Source organism: Tetrahymena thermophila (assembly GCF_000189635.1).
Source record: "Tetrahymena thermophila SB210 genomic scaffold scf_8254610, whole genome shotgun sequence".
NCBI lineage: Eukaryota > Ciliophora > Oligohymenophorea > Hymenostomatida > Tetrahymenidae > Tetrahymena > Tetrahymena thermophila.
In genome coordinates, this window is record NW_002476380.1 from 14466 (window position 1) to 31715 (window position 17250).

The following is a 17250-nucleotide window of genomic DNA, read 5'->3' on the forward strand; positions in this document are numbered from 1 at the left end:
TTACTTAATATTATTAATTTATTATTTAAGCAAATATAAATAAATAATAGTTTTTGGTGAGTTGAATATATAATATAGATTCACTAAATTGTTGATACTTATTTATTATATTTTTTTTGACAATACTATCTGAAAGTATTTTATTGAAATGGTTGTAGTCCGCCCTTAGAAAATTATCTTTTCAGATCAAAAATAATTGTAGTAATTGAGATTTATCAAATATTTGAAAACAATAATAATTATTAAAATATTCTTAATCTTGTTGGTTATCTTTGAACTCTTCTTACATACAAAACCAAACAATCAATAAAACATCCGAATTAAACTAAAATCAAAAATTATCTTAAATTTTTAAAAATAAAAGCAAAAATTAATTCTGAACATAAACTGTAATTACTGTCATTCGTAAACTGATGTAAACTAAGAAAATACACTTATTAGTGCATAATATATCTTATCTATCAAGCTATAAGTACTCTTAACAAAGCACAATTTATTTGAAAGCCATATTTAGTAGTCTTTCGATTCATTTATAGTATGTATTTTTCAATCTAGTTTACAATTATTTTATTTTACAGAAAATATTTAATTTATTGTTTTTAAATAAAAAATCTATTTTAAAATTACAACTAATTTAAAATAATCTCATGAATAAGCATCATGAAAAATTATTAAAATAGTAAAGTAGTATTAAAATATAATTATTATTTTGCTAAATTATAAAGCAATTATGATAAGAGACTGGCTTTAAGAATTGATGTTTGATTTAACACTAATGAATTAATAATTAATTTTTATTCAAGTGTCTGAGATTCCTTAATTATTTTTAAATAAAATAGAATCTCATTATTGAATCTACGTATTATTTATTAATCTTTGAGAATCTTTAAAAAAATAGAAAATAAATCAACTGACTGACTGACTTATTGTCTCTTAAATAGTATTTAAACTTTTTAGAATCTTAAACAAGTAAAAAATGAATACAACACTTTACTGTATCAGCATAAAATGAATAAATTAATAACTTAAATTTGAAGATATGAAAGTGAAAAAAACTATAATATAAATATTTATTTTATTTTTTAAGTTCTATTACTTAATCAAAATTTTTACTTACTCCCTTAATATTTGTAAGCTTGAATAGTGCCTTTAACATATAGATTATTTCAAACTATTTAAAAAAAACAAACAAATATAATTTGAGAAATACAAATTTAGTAAGATGACAATCAATTGATAAATCATAATCACTTAATTATACTCATGGTTCTAGTATTTTGATTAACTTCTTAGGTAGCATATAATAAAATTACTTAAATTAGTATTAAATTATTAATTGTAAGTTCAACCTTTATATTTAACCCTTTAACATAAATTAAAAATTTTATTTAAATTTTTATATTTTAATTGACTTATTTTTATTTAAATCAGAATTTGTTATATTGATAAATTTTATAAATTATTAATTTTTGTGATTAAAATTAAATTTATTACTGTTTACATATCAATTAAGTTTATTTTTTAAATAATGAATTCATCCTAAGAAATACTGATACATTTAAAAATTAATTAATTTTTAGTATTTTAGCAAAATATTTGATAAAATAAAAATTAATTGCTTGATTTTTTTCATACCTTAATCTCCAGTTAATTTTATTAAATTAATTTATTATTATCATCAATTCAAGAAGCTTTAAAATTTAATCTTTCCTTTTTTAAAAAATATTTAATAAATTACTTGATTTTTTTAGTATCTTTCCCTCCTATGATTTTTAAAAAAATCAATTTCCTATCATCAAAAATTTATTATAAAAAGCATAGAAAAATGTATTTTTATTTCTTTTATTTAAAATTTAATTAAACTTATTTTTCATTACAAAATAAATAAATAAATCATATTTTTAATGAATAAGGCAGTCAAAATTTACATTTTTTTTTCTTTTATATTATTTATTTATTTATTTCTATTATATTATTTATTTATTTATTTCTATTATATTATATATTTATTTGTATTATTTTATTTATTATAAACACAAAAAAATAATAAGTCCATCTAAAGTTATTCATAAATAATCCTATTTCTTTGGTTGTATTGCATATTTTATGTTAAAAATAAGTTCTATATTTATTTAATTTTCATAATTTAATAAACTATTTGAAAATAATTTAAAGGTAATTAAAAAATGAATAGAAAATAATATCAATTTAATGTGCTTCTTATTAATTTCAATACTCTTATTTTTTATGATTAAAAATTAAATTTATTTATTCAAACTTTACTAAATTAAAAATTGTTTATTTTAAGTTTAAAATTAAATATTTTATAAATAATCATTTTTAGTAAAAAATTAAATTAAAAATAAATAATCTAAATTTTAGTATTTGATATTAATACTATATATTCACTAAATTTATTTTAGCTACTTGATACGATAAAGTATTTAATGAAGCTTTTGTAAAATAATCTATTTTCAAAAATATGCAGTAGTAAATTTAAAAAATGAGTTTTGATTAAATACTTTTATTCTTTTTGTATTAGATTATGATTTAAAATATTTTGAATGGCTATAAACTGGAACATTATATAAATTATTAAAAATATAAAATCAGCAAAACTTGACTTTTGCACATACTGAAAGTAACTTATAAATTTAATTATCACTTTTTGATATCATCATATATAGTTAATATTCTTAATTCAGCATTATTTCTGATTAAATCAATTATGGATTTTTTAAGTGAAGAGAATCTTAAGAAATATAAATTCGAAATATCATAATCAGATGATCAAAAAAAAAGTGGAGATAAAACATAGCCTTAATTTGGAAAAAGCAAAAGTAAGATTGGATTCAACCAAGTTAATTTTGATCCTATTTCTGGATATCAAACAAAAGATGATATGCTTTCTATTGAATAACTTGATAGTCTGGCTTTATTTATGAGAAATCATTCACTGAATAATAGCTAAAAATACCCTTTTTACAATAATTATGATGAAAGAAATATAGGGATTCATAAGGCTATTATATACAAAACGATTTTAGAGGGAAATAGATATAATTCTACAAATATTGGTATTGAATAAAATAGTTCAGATGGTGCATCAAGGATTTAACCAGAATCTTTCGAAGAACAGCTAAATAGAAAAATGAAATATATTTCGAAAACAAATATCTTATAAGATATTCCTAATTCCTTAGATATTATTGGTTCTACTAAATCATAAAAAGTCAAGACGTTCACTAATTTAGATTAAGATGGAGAGTTTGAATATGACTTGGATGAATAGGATTTAAGAGAATAAGATTAGTATATTTAAGAAAATGATGAAAACTATATATAAAGTTTAATAGATCCTTTTAATGAAGATGACTATGATTTAGCAAGGATTAATAACAAAATTTTTGATGATAATTGTTGGTACAAAAAAGACTTTCGCATGAATTAAATTAAAGATCCTCATTTATATAATGAAAAGAGATAGTATTATGATAATAAGAGAATAGTAAAGAGATAAAACAAAGAGCATCTGATCTACTTTATACAAACAGAAGTAGTTTTAAACAAATATGCTAATTTGATGCCTCATGCAGATAATGTTAAAGCAGTCTAGGAAATAATTAAAGATCAACTCACTTATAATTAAGATATCCTCCCAGGATATGTAATCAATACAATCTTTAAAATTGATGTAGAACGCTCTATTTTCAAACAAGAAGTACTTTAATTACAGCTGGAGGCATTTGGTTAAATCCATCTATAAAATAGTGAAGAAATTTTTATTTGTGGAGGAAAGGCTAACGGAATTGCTTAAAATACATGCATGTTAATTGATTTTACTCTCAAAAAGTTTATGATTAAAAGTAGATTACATTTTGCTAGGTACGATCATTTATTACTCCAGCTTGATGATTTTATTTATATAATTGGTGGGTAAGGATATCATGGTGAAAGCCTAACATAATGTGAAAAATATAACATTAAAAGCTAACAAATTTTTGAGATAGCCTCATTAGAACTATAAAAGAATTTTATCTGTGGAACTGTTTCTCAACTAAATAAATGCTTATTTGTAGCAGGTTCTCCTATAATAGTAGATAATTATATTTAAATTTAAAAGTTTGAACCTTATACAAACTTTTGGTCAGTTATAAATATCTAAGTAAATTACTTGACGCTTAAATAACCTAAATTTGTAAAATTAGCAGTTTATGATGAAAGTATGCAAAAGTCTATGCTCTACATTTTTTGTTAAGATATGAACAAATATGAAAATTATTGCCTTTCAGTAAACGATCTCACTACTGATGATACCAGATAAAGTAAAGAGAGTAAAGCGAAGCAAAGAATTCTAAGAAATTAGTAATAGTAATCAAATAGCTAATAAGCAAAATTAGACACTTTAGGTCTTTCAACTATTAATTCAGCAGATAGTCAAATAAACTTTTATTCTTCAATATAAAATGGTTAATTCAGATCTCCAAGATCTAATAAAAATAGTAATATTTTCATACAAGACTAAACTAATGATTAAGAGCAATAAACAAACAGCTAATTTTTTAAACTTAAGTAAACGAAATCTGTATCTATGATACCTTAGGTTAAGATACCAACACCAAGAATGAATCCTATGATTTATTTACCATAATTTAATGAATAAGTTAAGTATATTTATAAGAATCGTAAGCAATATCACGAGTAGCTCAAGTAAAAGCTCGAACATGAAAAAAGATAAATTCTAGGGTATTAGAATCTTGATACAGAAAATTCAAATGACACTTTGTAATTAAGTAAAAATTAAAGCAACACTTCAAAGCAAAATCCAACTATGGCTCCTTACAGAAGCCCATCTTAATTTTTAGGATAGTAACCTTCCCCTAGACAGCGATCTGCTTCTAAACTTTTGCTTACACCAAAAAATTAAGAAAATTTTACAAAATCTATTTTTTTTGACGAATAAAAATATTAGCAAAATTCTAATACAATTTTTGAAGATAGCCCTAAAAATAAAACTCCTAGAAGTAGAACTTCTAAAAATAATACACCTAAATATAGACCTCCTGAAGAATAGACAAATCCATATTATTATTTAACAAAATCGCAACAATAAAAAAGGATTCTGGAAGATTTAAAAAAAGAAAGATAAAAGTTACTATTAATTGAACAATAAAAACCTAAAAAATAAAAAGGACAAGTGGTCAATATAGAATAATAAAAATCAAATTTTAACAATTTAGAAATCCTTGCAATGAGAGATTACGAAGTTTATACTATAAATAAAACAAACCCATTACTTATTGAAAAATTTGATTTTATTACTTGGTAAAAAGAAGATATCCTTCTTAGATATTCTCCAATATTGTGATAAGTTTTATTTAAAATTCTTGCATAACCACTAATTATTACCTATAATTTTACAATAATTAACATTATATTAAAACTATTAATATACAAAAAAAATTACTTTTTATATTTTAGCTAATATTGACAACTTAATATACTTAAATTTAAATGTTGGTAAGCTAAAATCAACTCCTTTAAAGATGAGTTTTGATATCAATCATAAAGTTGTTAAATCTAGTTTAATAATTTAATTATTATAACTTTTCATCTAAAAATTTAGTAATTTTATTTTATCAATCTAAATATTTTATTATAAAAAATGTGTTTGAAGATTAAGCAATAACATGATTTATTTAAAATATAATATTTATATATATGGAATATCAAAATAAAATAATTTTTAAGAGAGTGGAATGTCCAACTCTTTTCTACTGGGGAATAGGCCTAAATTTATTGAATGATTGTGGTAAATTTTATATTTTTTTTAGACAAATTATTTTTTAATTTAATTTACAAATTTAAGATATAAAATTTAAAAATACTTCAACTTTTTGATTAATTTTATAAGGATTGATTTTCATATTAATTCCATTTTTCAGTAAGTTACTAAGTTTTCTAAGGGCTAACGAAATATTTTGACTTTTTTAATTTTAAAAGGAGGTCTATTGCATTCTATGGAAGCTTATTTTATTATTTTTATGAATTTTATAGGAGATTTAGATTTGTTTATGGATCATTTAGATTAGAGTTTTTAGAAATAAATCTAATTTCTCTATTTTCAATACCTGCTTATTAAGAATATTAATTTAATTTTTCAATCTTTTTTTACAATTCAAGATTTTTTAACTCTTTATCTAGTTTAAATAGTTCAAAAGGAGTGAGACGCTCTTATAATTTTTCTTTTTACATTATAGCTATCTAATCTTATAAGGAGGAGTTAATTTCTTTAATATATTTATTGAAATTCTTTTCTTTTTTTTCAATACATAAATCATATTTTTTATTCAAAATGCTATACAGCTTTGAAGACTATTTTTACTTTGAACAAAATATGTCATTAAGTTTATGCAAATCAAATTATTAGGAGATAATTTTTTAGTTCAAGTTACTGATTGAATTGCTAAATTACTTAGATTACTATTCTTGATATTATTTTTGTTTTTCTTTTTGATTTTAAAATTAATAAGACTAAGATAAGTTATTCTACTATTGCCTTTGTAAATCAATTTTTTTATGAGCATTTTAATTATTACTTGGACTTAAATCTGTAAAGTTTTATTAAACCTGTGAATTTCCTGACGGACTTTTACAATTTAGAGGACTGTTTATAGATTTGCTTAGTTTTCTCATTTAATTTTAGCTACTCTATGTTGAGGTTTTAGTTGAAAGAAATGAAATCGAGTTTTTATATTTATTTTAAACAATATTTTTTGAGTTTTTTTCTTTTACAAAATCATTTTAAGTTGGGTAAACTTAGTTTTCACTTATTAATAGCTTAAGCAATCCTTATGAGTTACTCATATTAGTTGACATTGATATATTTATAGGAGAGCTCTAAGATTCATTAGTATAAATCGGTTTTCTTAAAAAACTATCTCTATTCTCAAAATCAAGCTTTCCTATATTATTTTTGTCGAATTAAGGATATTAATCTTGATCTAAGCTAAGGCTCTATTTATGTTAAGGTTTTTGCATTGAAGACTATTGAATTTATTAAGAAATGTTATTATCTAGCTAAATACTTACTTTTTAACTCAGTTATTAATTTAGCATATTTTATTAAAATTATAAATCATTTGAACAAATCGATGAAGAAGATTAAGAACTGTATTGATCTTACCCTTCATTTTTAGTAGGACTGTGCATATTATCTCTTTAAATTTACTTTTAATGAGATGTAGATCTTTTTGTTTCCTCCTCTTCAATAGTTTTAATTTGATTGAAATCAAAATTAAAATTAGTTTTAGGAGTAGATTAATAATTAGGTGTAATAATTTTTAAATCTTAATCATTATCTAATGAATTTATATCTACTTCAGTGGCTATGCCTTGAAACGAATTTATGTAAGGTTAAAATTTTTTATTTTGTTCAAACTGATTAGATGTAAAATTCTTTTAAGTACTACTATGTACCTATAATTCTAAACTTGGGCGATTTACCAAATCTATTTTTGTTAGTTCTTTACCATTCTATTAATTATTTTAATTACTTGAAGAGCTATCTACCTAATTTTAGAGTTTAGAATTCATTTTATTATTTTTGCTTGCTTTATTTATCCCAAAAATCTCAGATAAGAAAGGAACAGATTTAAATTAACGAGAATTTCTGATACTATTTCTTTTTATATTATTTTAAGAAGCCTTTTCTTTAACTTTATTTAAATCTTCAAGAGAGTAAAGTGGCTAAATATTTTAAGATGATTTCTTATTCAAAATCTTCTCTTAATAATACTTTTCTAAATATATCTTATTGAGTTTCTTGAAAATAAAAATATCTTCTTTAGGCAACTCAATATTATGCATTTAGCTTTTATTTTGCATGTAATTTTCTTGCTATTTTAGCTTTAACTCCTTTTTTTTTTGTTATGAACTATAATAGTTAATTTATTATGGTTCTTCTTAATCATCGTAATCTATATCTTCCTATCCTTAATATTAATTTTCAACATTTGACAAAAGATTCTAATTTCCTCTTTTATCTTCAGTTAAATTTCTAAGCTGTGAACTGGGATCAATAAAATTTTCTTTCTTTTTATCGAAGTTATTGTTAACAGTTTAATTTAATTGCCAACTATTTTTGTTTTAAGAAGTATTGCTTCCATCATCAGAAAAAGAATTTTTCTTATGTTAATTATTAATTTATAAAAACTAATTCACTAAAGAGGCTTTAAGTTCATTAATAGTTAATGGAAGTGATTAAGTATTGTTATTAGTGAGCTCTTTGGTAGATATCTATTAAATATAAGGCTTAACTTCAGGTTCATTTTAATTATCTTTTTAAAAGAAATATTTTTCTTTAAATTTTTTAAATGAAATATCATCTTTGAGTATTCTAGGTTAGCTCTGAAATGTCTAGTATTGCTTAAGCTGATAAATTGAACTCAAGCTACCTTTAGAGTTTAATCTTTGATTTAAATCTAATCCAAAGTCTATGTTTTAAATACTTTATCGTCTATTAATATATTAGAGTTTCTATTGAGATGTTAATTTAGTTTTGGTTTAAGTGTTTGTCTTATGATTTTTCTCTTTAACATTGTGCTCAGTACTTTGCTTTTTTTCACTTAGTAAATCCTACAAAAACTAACTCTAAATACTCATCCTTTTAAAACCCTAAATTGTCTCTTTCACATTTTAAAGAAGCTCCTTTTATCTCTTCCTTTTCTCCATCATTAACTTTTTTTTCACTAATAATTGATAAAGAACAAAAAAAATTAATTGTAGAATAATTGATTGACTTATTTATTACTTCTCTTCATTTTAGTTTCTTCATCTTCAATTTTATCATTGTTTTATTTGTCATTTTCTTCTTCTTCTTTTTTTATTTTATTTTCTTTAATAATTTATTTCATGTCTTTTTCAAATTTTCTTAACTTCATTTTGTCTGTCCCGAATTTCAACATTTCATATTAATCATATTTTTTATTTTAATTATCTGAATTTTCTAGGTAAAAGTACCCTTTTGATTTAGCAAGGTGCTCAAATTTTTGCTTTTACATTTATGCCTTTTTTTCAAGTAAACTTTGGTATTTTTGTTTTTCGTTTTCATAATTTAGCTCTATTTAATCTAAGATAGCTGAATCAATACTGTCTTATCTTTTATTTTATTATTCTCTTTTGAAAAAGGAGCTATCTTTCTTTTTGGCAAATTAAGATTAATTTAAATATCCAATAGATGAAGATCTTGTTTTTTGGGACTCATCTGTCTTAGACTTTATTTTTTCATACCTGATATCGCTATAATTTCTTAGTCTTGTCTCAAATTACCTACCCTTATTTGTTACAAATTTAAGAATATATCTAAATTATGGTATCAAAAGGTTTAAGAGCCTTTAATAACGTTTTTTGTTCTGCTTAGAATAGTATTTGTTATAATATTGAAGAGTTCCTTCATGCATTTCAAATAATGCAATAAAATTCTCTTCTATATCATCTACAATCTATTATCTTTTATTTATTATACTCATGTAATCATTCAATATTTTTCTTTTAAGATGAACTTTGTCCCCTTTCTCTATAAAGAATTTCTCAACTTTATTTACAAACATATCATTACCATTGACTTTAGAATTTATATCCAAGTAATTATGGGCTTGGTATAAACTTGTAAGAAATTCATTGTGCCTACCCCCACATTAGTTAAATTAATCCTTAACTTCTCCAAAATATTTTAACAAATATCTGCAATTTATACTGACGTACTTGCTGATCTATAAAAAGGTTTCGTCTTTTGTTTCATCATACAACTCTTTTATATAGCTTTAAAAAAGTCCTTTTTTTCCTAAAAGCGACTTCATATTTTTTGATGTTTCACTGAAAAAGCTTAAGTCATTCTAGTGATCCATTTGCTATTTTAGTTAAATATTTCAATAATTAATATTTGTTTTTTAGCTATAAATTTATTTTGTTTAATTAATTAATTAATTAATTTGTGAGTTATTTAGTTAGTAGAATTAGGTACTTACTATCTCTACTGAAATTATTCAAAATTGTATAAATAACGTTAATTTTATTATTTATCATAAACAAAAACTATTAAACCAGTAAAATTCATAATTTAATTTTGATGATATTCTTAAAATTTTTAATTTCTAATTGAATCACAAGCAAATGTTTTAATGCTGGTTATAGAAATAAGTAAGTATATAATAAACAAAGAAATACAAATTTCTTAGATATTAATATTTCGAATCTTAAAATAAATATTTTTATAATAGTTTCACTCTTAAATATTGAAAAATTTGAGAGAGTTTTAATAACACTATTCTGCAATCTCATATTCATCTTTTTCAAGCACAGCTGATAACATTTAGCTAACTTCTCTAACAAAATATGGTTCATTTCTACCTTATATAAAAAATCCCTTTTGATATTTTTCTTTTTTTATAAATTGAGGCTCTTCTGAAGTAAGCAGAGAAAAACCATCATCAGAAGGCTTTATTTTACAATAAGGGGCATCTGTTTCAATCATAATTCTATCTAAAGGAATTCTTTTAACTACTTCATAGTCTTTTTTGTGCTTAAAAGTTAAAGCATTAATACTAATATAAAGACCTTCTTAGAGTAGCTCTTCTAACTCAGCTATACCACCTAATTAATTGATTTAGTAATTTTTTAAACATTTTTATTATCATTTGTGCTATTAAATTACCTGTATAAGAGTGAACTAATCCATTTGTAAATCTCTTTTTATTTTTTTGTAAAATATTCAAAAAATCCTCTCTTGAATTTCTACTATGTAGATATAATGGAAGTTAGTGCTTTTCAGATAGATTAAAGTGAGCTTCAAATACCTTCAGCTAAACATCTTTTTTAGAGCAAAACAATCTATCATAATCCAAACCGCATTCTCCCACAGCAACACATTTTTTACCATACTTCTATATAAGCCCATCTAACTAATTAAAGTAGTTATTAGTGTTTTAATCAGCTTCATTAGCTTTAGCAGGGTGTAGTCCTACTGTACAATAAAACTTATCACTCATTTAACTAATTTAATAGCATTCTTTGGCGTCTTTTAAATTAGAAGCGGAAAGTAAAAGTCTGTCACATCCACCTTCATTTGCTCTTTAAATAACATCCTTAACATCATTTTCATGAAATTTTTTACCTTTATAAAAACCTGCAAACTATGAACTGCCCAAGTTAGCAGCAACATCGAAGAATCTCAAATTTTTATTTTTTTAAGTTTAAACATTTTTTTATTAGTCTAGCTAATCAATATTCACCTTTTTTTCTTCTAAATCTTCATTCTTTTAGGCTTGAACCTTAGGAATGTATTGCACTTTACTTTTATTGGTTTATTGATAATGATTTTGTTAAGCTTCTTTACTTTATTAAATTTGCTATGGCTTGTTTTATTGATTTTTTGGTACGTAAATAGGCATATCCCACTCTGACATTTTTTAAGAGAGTATCTTTTAACTAAACTTATTATATGTTTTTTTGTTAATTATTTATAATTATATATTGTACAATTTGTTTTTGATCATCACACATTGATTTGATCAACAACCAATAGACACTTTTTACATTTTAAGCTAAATTTAAACTGAATTTAATTTTTAGAAAAGTGGTAAATAATAATTCTTCTATCCAATTTACAATAATCAAAAATATTAGTATCAGTGTAAGTAGTTATTAATTAATTTTTTCTGGAAAATAAATCTATTTATTTATTTAACAAATTTTTTTATTATTCATTTTTTATTTAGATTATTTTTTACCTTAATTCTTCATGATTATATTTAAAAGGAAATTTATTAATTTCATATGAAATAATTTAATATTTTAATGATTTTATTATAAAAATAAATCAAAATAGAATTAGTTTTCGTATTTTACTCAATTATTTTGGTATTATTTAAGATTCCAGAATAAATATAAGTAAATAAAAGCTAATTAATAACACACTTTTGCTTTAAATAATTAAAAAATTACTTATAATTTAATTTCTTTTATATCATTAAGAAATTTATTAGTTTTTCTAAATACATTTTTAACTTTATTTTTTTATGAAATAGTTAATAAATAAATGAAGTTTGAAAAAAAAATGTTTTATTATTAAACAATTTAAAAAATTTTGTTAAACAGTTTGAATTATTTATTTATTAATTTGCATTAACTATAAGAGAAAATAGATTAAAATAAAAAAATTTTAGTTTCATTTTTTTATTGAATTGTTTTTATAGTTTCTTAACATTTACTAGTAATCCTATATCTCAATTTCACAGTCTTTGAGTCTTCTTTCTAAGTTTTTTCTAACTTCTTTACTTAACTCTTACTCTTTACGAAGGTCTTATATAGTGCTATTTGCTAATTCTATTTGTTTTTTTAATGATTCGTTTTCTTAAACTTTTTAAGATTTTTTAGACTACTCTTCTTATAAAAGTTCTACTTTTTTTTAGAAATCAGACACCTTTTTTTCATATTCATCTTTAAGAGAAGTAACTTCTTGCTTATGAGATAGCTTAAGCTATTCAATCTAGTCTTCATAATCTTCTTAGATTTAGGCCTTTAATTCTGATTGAAGAGTATCCTTTTCTAGCTTTAGCTTCATTAGCTCTCTTTCCATGGTAGAATACTTTTCTACAATTTCTATATTTTTTTTGGTCTAAGCGAATTTGGATTTGAATTCTTCAATTACAGATTTCATTTCCCTAATTAATTCAATTATTCCTCCATTAACTCCACTGACTCCAACACTTTTTGATTTTTCATATTAATTTAGCTTGAATTATAGTATACTAAGTTCTTATTCTTTACTTTGAAGTTTTTCAAGATAATCTGAATTGTCTTATTCTCTGCTTTCTTAAAATTTTTTAATTTTTTCATTAAGTTATTACTTTTCGATTTTATATTTTTCATAATCCTTTCTTGAATCTTATATTTTTTTTAAGTCGCTTTAAAGTTATTTGATTTAATTTTCATACTCATTTTACTTCTCATAAAGTTCTTCTTTTTCTTTTTTAAGCTATTCAATTTCTTCATTCTAAAGAATCTACCTTCTCTGCTCAGTTGGAGTTGAGTCTTGCCCTATTGATTTATATTTATCTAATTCATCTTTTAACTTAGTATTTTCCCTTTCTTTCACTTCTAATTTTACTATCAATTCTTTTTTTTACGATTCAAGGTCTTATTTTTCTTATTCCCTAGAAGCAATTTTCTTTTTGAGATTTAAAATTTCTTCCTTAATTTAAAAAAAAAATAATTTTAAGTTTTCCAAAAGAAAATGTTATTCAATTAATTAATGATTTATAAAAGAATTTTAAAAAAATTTATTGTTAAATAAATGTTTTAAATTGAAATAATTTGTTAATCATTGCTTTGAATTACCTCATAATTGCTTTAGTTTTATTAGCTAGTTTAAGATGCATTCATATTTTAGCTTTAACCACTTTATGTAAGTTAAGGATTAGCATTACCATTCTACTAGCTTTTTTAAGCTATTTGTTGAAGGATATTCATTACTAAAGGCTAATGTAAGCGAGTAGCAAAATCGGCAATAAATTATGGTGTAAAACCTCCTTCAAGCTTAAGGGGATTAATTTAATTTGGTGTTAAGCAATATTTATACTTTTAACTTGCAAGAGGTCTATAATTCCAAGGTTCCATTTCAAAAATGTTTTTACCTTCGCTTTCAATTATAAACCATGGGTGCTTTTTTATTTCAGGAAGTGTTTTACGCTAATTAGGTTCTTTTTTACATAAATTATTAACTAAATCTTTAGCTAATTGAGGAAAGTCGTTTGGATAGTCAAGTTTAACTTTTAATATATTGTCTTCTAATATTTACCTTGCTTGGTTTTAATCAATGTTAGCATTCTCGACCTTTGGAGCAAATGGAGCTTTCCCTGTGATTAATTCAAAAATCAAAACACCGAGACTCCAGATATCTAACTTTTCATCGTGCCCTAATTCTAAAATCATTTCTGGGGCAAGATAATCAAGAGTTCCACAGTAAGTCATACGCAGACGATTTTTAAAGTTTGACCAACCAAAATCTACTAATTTAACTCTTCCGTTTTCATCTAAGATTAAATTTTCAGGTTTTATATCACGATGAATAATTGGAGGGTTTTAGCTATGTAAATATTCAACAGCAAGGATGATATCAGCCATATATCTTTTAACTGTGTTTTCATCAAATCTACCTTCTTTTGTTAGTTTTTACCAAAGTTAACCACCTGATGCATATTCAATCATTAAATAAATATAGGCATCTTCTTCAAAATGATTATATAGTTTTATTATATTAGGATGATCCAAGCTATACATAACTTTCACCTCTGTTTAGATTTGCTTTACCATACCTTACTTCAATATTTGCTATTTTTCCATTTATTTTAATGCAAAAATCTATCCTGTTTTTTATAGTTTTGTTTTGTAAACTTTGCCAAATGCTCCTTTGCCTAATCTATCCAAAACTTAAAAGTCTGAGGTTTTTAACTCACTTTCAAGTCGCCCTTATACTATAGGACTTAGTATAAGGATTCTATCTTTAACTTAATTTAACCCAATATTTTGCATTATTGATTCTTATCTTGTAATTATATATATAAGTATTGATTTTTTATTTTTTATATTTCAAAATACTATCAGACTACAGATTGAGTAGCAAACAACAGATATACCAAATCCTATATAATCCCTTATTCTATTTATATAATATGATTATATTCAATAACCAATCTAGTTTATTAGTGTTAAATTATTTTACTTATCAAGTTTAATTTAATAATTTTTAGAATTTAATTACTTTGCTTTTCTTAAATGAAATTTATATTAATAAAACAAAAATAAATATTTAAAATAATTAAGTTTTGCTTGCCAAATTATTTTTGATACGTAGGAAAATTATATTTTACCAGTCAATCAATCTGATAGAAAAATATTATTTCAATTTTGAAAAAACAAACATGCTGTGTGTGTGTTTGTGTGTTTAAAAAGATAAAATCTCAAAATCTATAAGAATAAAAGTTTATTTTGCTTTTAAAATTTAATGATCTTAATTTTGAATTAGATTTATTAAAATAATTATAAAGTCTTAGAATAAATGAATAATTTTCTAAGATTAATTTATTGAATACAAATTAAAATATGTTTTGATTTAGAAACATTAAAAATTAAAGCTAATTTTGGGACATGTGTTGTAAAAAATTAATATTTTAATTTGTTAAAAAGTATAAAAAGTAAAATAAAACTTGAATATTTCTTTTTTTTAAATTTTTGATTTATTTTCAATCTCCTAAAGCTTCTAAATACTTTAAAAAAGTATGAAATTTTTTATTTTATTTTTCACATATTTAAAACACAAAAAATGATAATGGAATTATATAATAGTAAATTAACACAATTAATTTCTTTAATTTATAAAAAATATATATAGAAAAATATAGAATCTACTTTTTATTTTATATCAATATATGTTAAATTCATGATTTAAATATCAAAATAATTCAATTTTTTCTAATCAATAAATAATTATTCAAAAATTATAAATAAAAGTAAAGTTTAATGTCAAAAGGTACAACCTGTCAAAAGGCTATCGTCAACTGGGAAGCTGCTAATCCTGGTAAAAATCCTTCTGAAGCAGAAGAAATCAAGCTAATTTTCTAAATTCCTCCTATTGAAAAGATGGACGGTCCCGTTTTAAACACTCTTACTAAATGCAAAAAGCTATCTTTATCTTCAAACTCTATCGATAAAATGATCTCTTTGAATATGCTCCGAAATTTAGAAATTTTGTCTCTGTCTCGTAATGTCATCAAAAAGATTAGTGGTTTAGAAGATATAGGAGGAACATTAAGGCAGTTATGGTTAAGTTATAATTTCATTGAAAAGTTAGATGGTTTAAATAATTGCAGTGTCCTCCAGACCTTATATATTGGAAATAATAGAATCAAAAATTGGGAAGAATTGGATAAGCTAAAAGATCTTCCTGAATTAGAAAATGTGCTTTTTTATGGTAACCCAATATATGAATAAGTAAAAGAAGATCCAAAGTTAATCGTCTTGAAAAAGTTGCCTACCTTAAAAAATGTTGATGGCTACATTATTGATGATTCTGTTCTCGAAAAGGTTAAATAAATTGCAGATATCCCTATTTCAGCTAAATAACTTTGATTTGTGTAACTATGGAAAGAAAAGCTTGATTATAAATATAATAAAATTAGTAAATAAATTTATGTTTTCCATCTATGCGATAAATTATGCTATGATTTGACGAAAATAATTTTTTTAATTTCAATATTAGAATTTTTTAACTTTTGTATATTTTAAAACACCAATTTATCAATCTATTGTAATTAACCAATTTTTTGAGTTTTCAATAGAATAATTAAAGAAGTTATACATTTATTTAACAGTATTTAATTAAAAGCAAATTATTAAAGATTTTCCATCAAAATAATGCAAATATTATCTACATTCAATTTTTAAGAATAAGTTTTATTTAATAAATTTCTAAAAATAACATTTATTTCAAAATCTTTATAAAAATGAATTTATTTCTATTTAAGATTACTATGAAAATAAAAAATAAATTTAATTAACAGTCTTTTAACTACTTAAAGATATCAAATACTATTAGAAATTCTTTAAATAATAAACTTTTCTTTCATTATATTTACAAGTCTCAATTAAATTAAAAGAAGTTTATTTTTATGCTAAAAAGATAGGATTTGTTCTAATGATAAATTAACAATCTTATTTATTATCATAAAAAACCAAATATCCATAAAAATAAATGATTCAAATTGCTTTTATTAAATGTATTTATAAAAAATTACTTTTAGAAAATTTTTAGTAAAATTTATTTTTGTGTAAGATAATTTTGAAAAAAATAAATTATTAGTCTTTTTAAACTCCAAAATCTCAAATAAAGAGAAAATTTTTAAAAAATAACTTTTCTATCATGATATTTATAAAGTATAATTAAATAGATTTTAAAATAAGAAATTAATTTTAAGCTGAAAATAGAAGATTGAATAGAACAATAAAATAAAATAAACTATGTTATTTATTATTACAAAATAATCAAAACACCATTATAATATTAAAAATTGTTTTGTTAAATCAAAAAATAAAATTGCTATTGAAAAAATAAACAATAGTTTGATATACTATTTAAGAGTAATTCTATTAAATTAAAAAATATTATCAAAATTTTAAAAATAAAAGAATTTA

The 17250-nt window shown here is 22.1% G+C and overlaps 6 protein-coding genes across 6 annotated transcripts; 2 read left to right on the forward strand and 4 right to left on the reverse strand. All coding sequences in view use genetic code 6, as the record gives it.

Moving 5' to 3' along the window:
- Window positions 1-2728: 2728 nt before the first annotated feature.
- On the forward strand, window positions 2729-5368 carry TTHERM_00334250 (kelch motif protein; the record flags this gene model as incomplete). The annotated part of the gene is made up of 1 exon (XM_001017493.1): window positions 2729-5368. One exon carries the CDS (start codon window positions 2729-2731, stop codon window positions 5366-5368), a length of 2640 nt encoding a protein of 879 aa, XP_001017493.1.
- Window positions 5369-7100: 1732 nt separating this feature from the next.
- TTHERM_000334252 (transmembrane protein, putative) lies at window positions 7101-7535 on the reverse strand (the record flags this gene model as incomplete). The annotated part of the gene is made up of 1 exon (XM_012797964.1): window positions 7101-7535. The coding sequence occupies one exon, from the start codon at window positions 7533-7535 to the stop codon at window positions 7101-7103; it is 435 nt and encodes a 144-aa protein (XP_012653418.1).
- Window positions 7536-8959: 1424 nt separating this feature from the next.
- TTHERM_000334255 (hypothetical protein) lies at window positions 8960-9289 on the reverse strand (the record flags this gene model as incomplete). Its single annotated transcript, XM_012797965.1, has 1 exon — window positions 8960-9289. The coding sequence occupies one exon, from the start codon at window positions 9287-9289 to the stop codon at window positions 8960-8962; it is 330 nt and encodes a 109-aa protein (XP_012653419.1).
- Window positions 9290-10282: 993 nt separating this feature from the next.
- TTHERM_00334270 (TatD family hydrolase) lies at window positions 10283-11555 on the reverse strand (the record flags this gene model as incomplete). Its single annotated transcript, XM_001017495.2, has 2 exons — window positions 10283-10653; window positions 10715-11555. The coding sequence occupies 2 exons, from the start codon at window positions 11553-11555 to the stop codon at window positions 10283-10285; spliced, it is 1212 nt and encodes a 403-aa protein (XP_001017495.2).
- A 671-nt stretch (window positions 11556-12226) lies between these two features.
- On the reverse strand, window positions 12227-14592 carry TTHERM_00334280 (plant dual-specificity MAP kinase kinase family domain protein; the record flags this gene model as incomplete). The annotated part of the gene is made up of 2 exons (XM_001017496.3): window positions 12227-13252; window positions 13399-14592. 2 exons carry the CDS (start codon window positions 14590-14592, stop codon window positions 12227-12229), a joined length of 2220 nt encoding a protein of 739 aa, XP_001017496.2.
- A 987-nt stretch (window positions 14593-15579) lies between these two features.
- TTHERM_00334290 (dynein light chain 1, axonemal protein) lies at window positions 15580-16188 on the forward strand (the record flags this gene model as incomplete). The annotated part of the gene is made up of 1 exon (XM_001017497.3): window positions 15580-16188. The coding sequence occupies one exon, from the start codon at window positions 15580-15582 to the stop codon at window positions 16186-16188; it is 609 nt and encodes a 202-aa protein (XP_001017497.1).
- Window positions 16189-17250: the final 1062 nt, after the last annotated feature.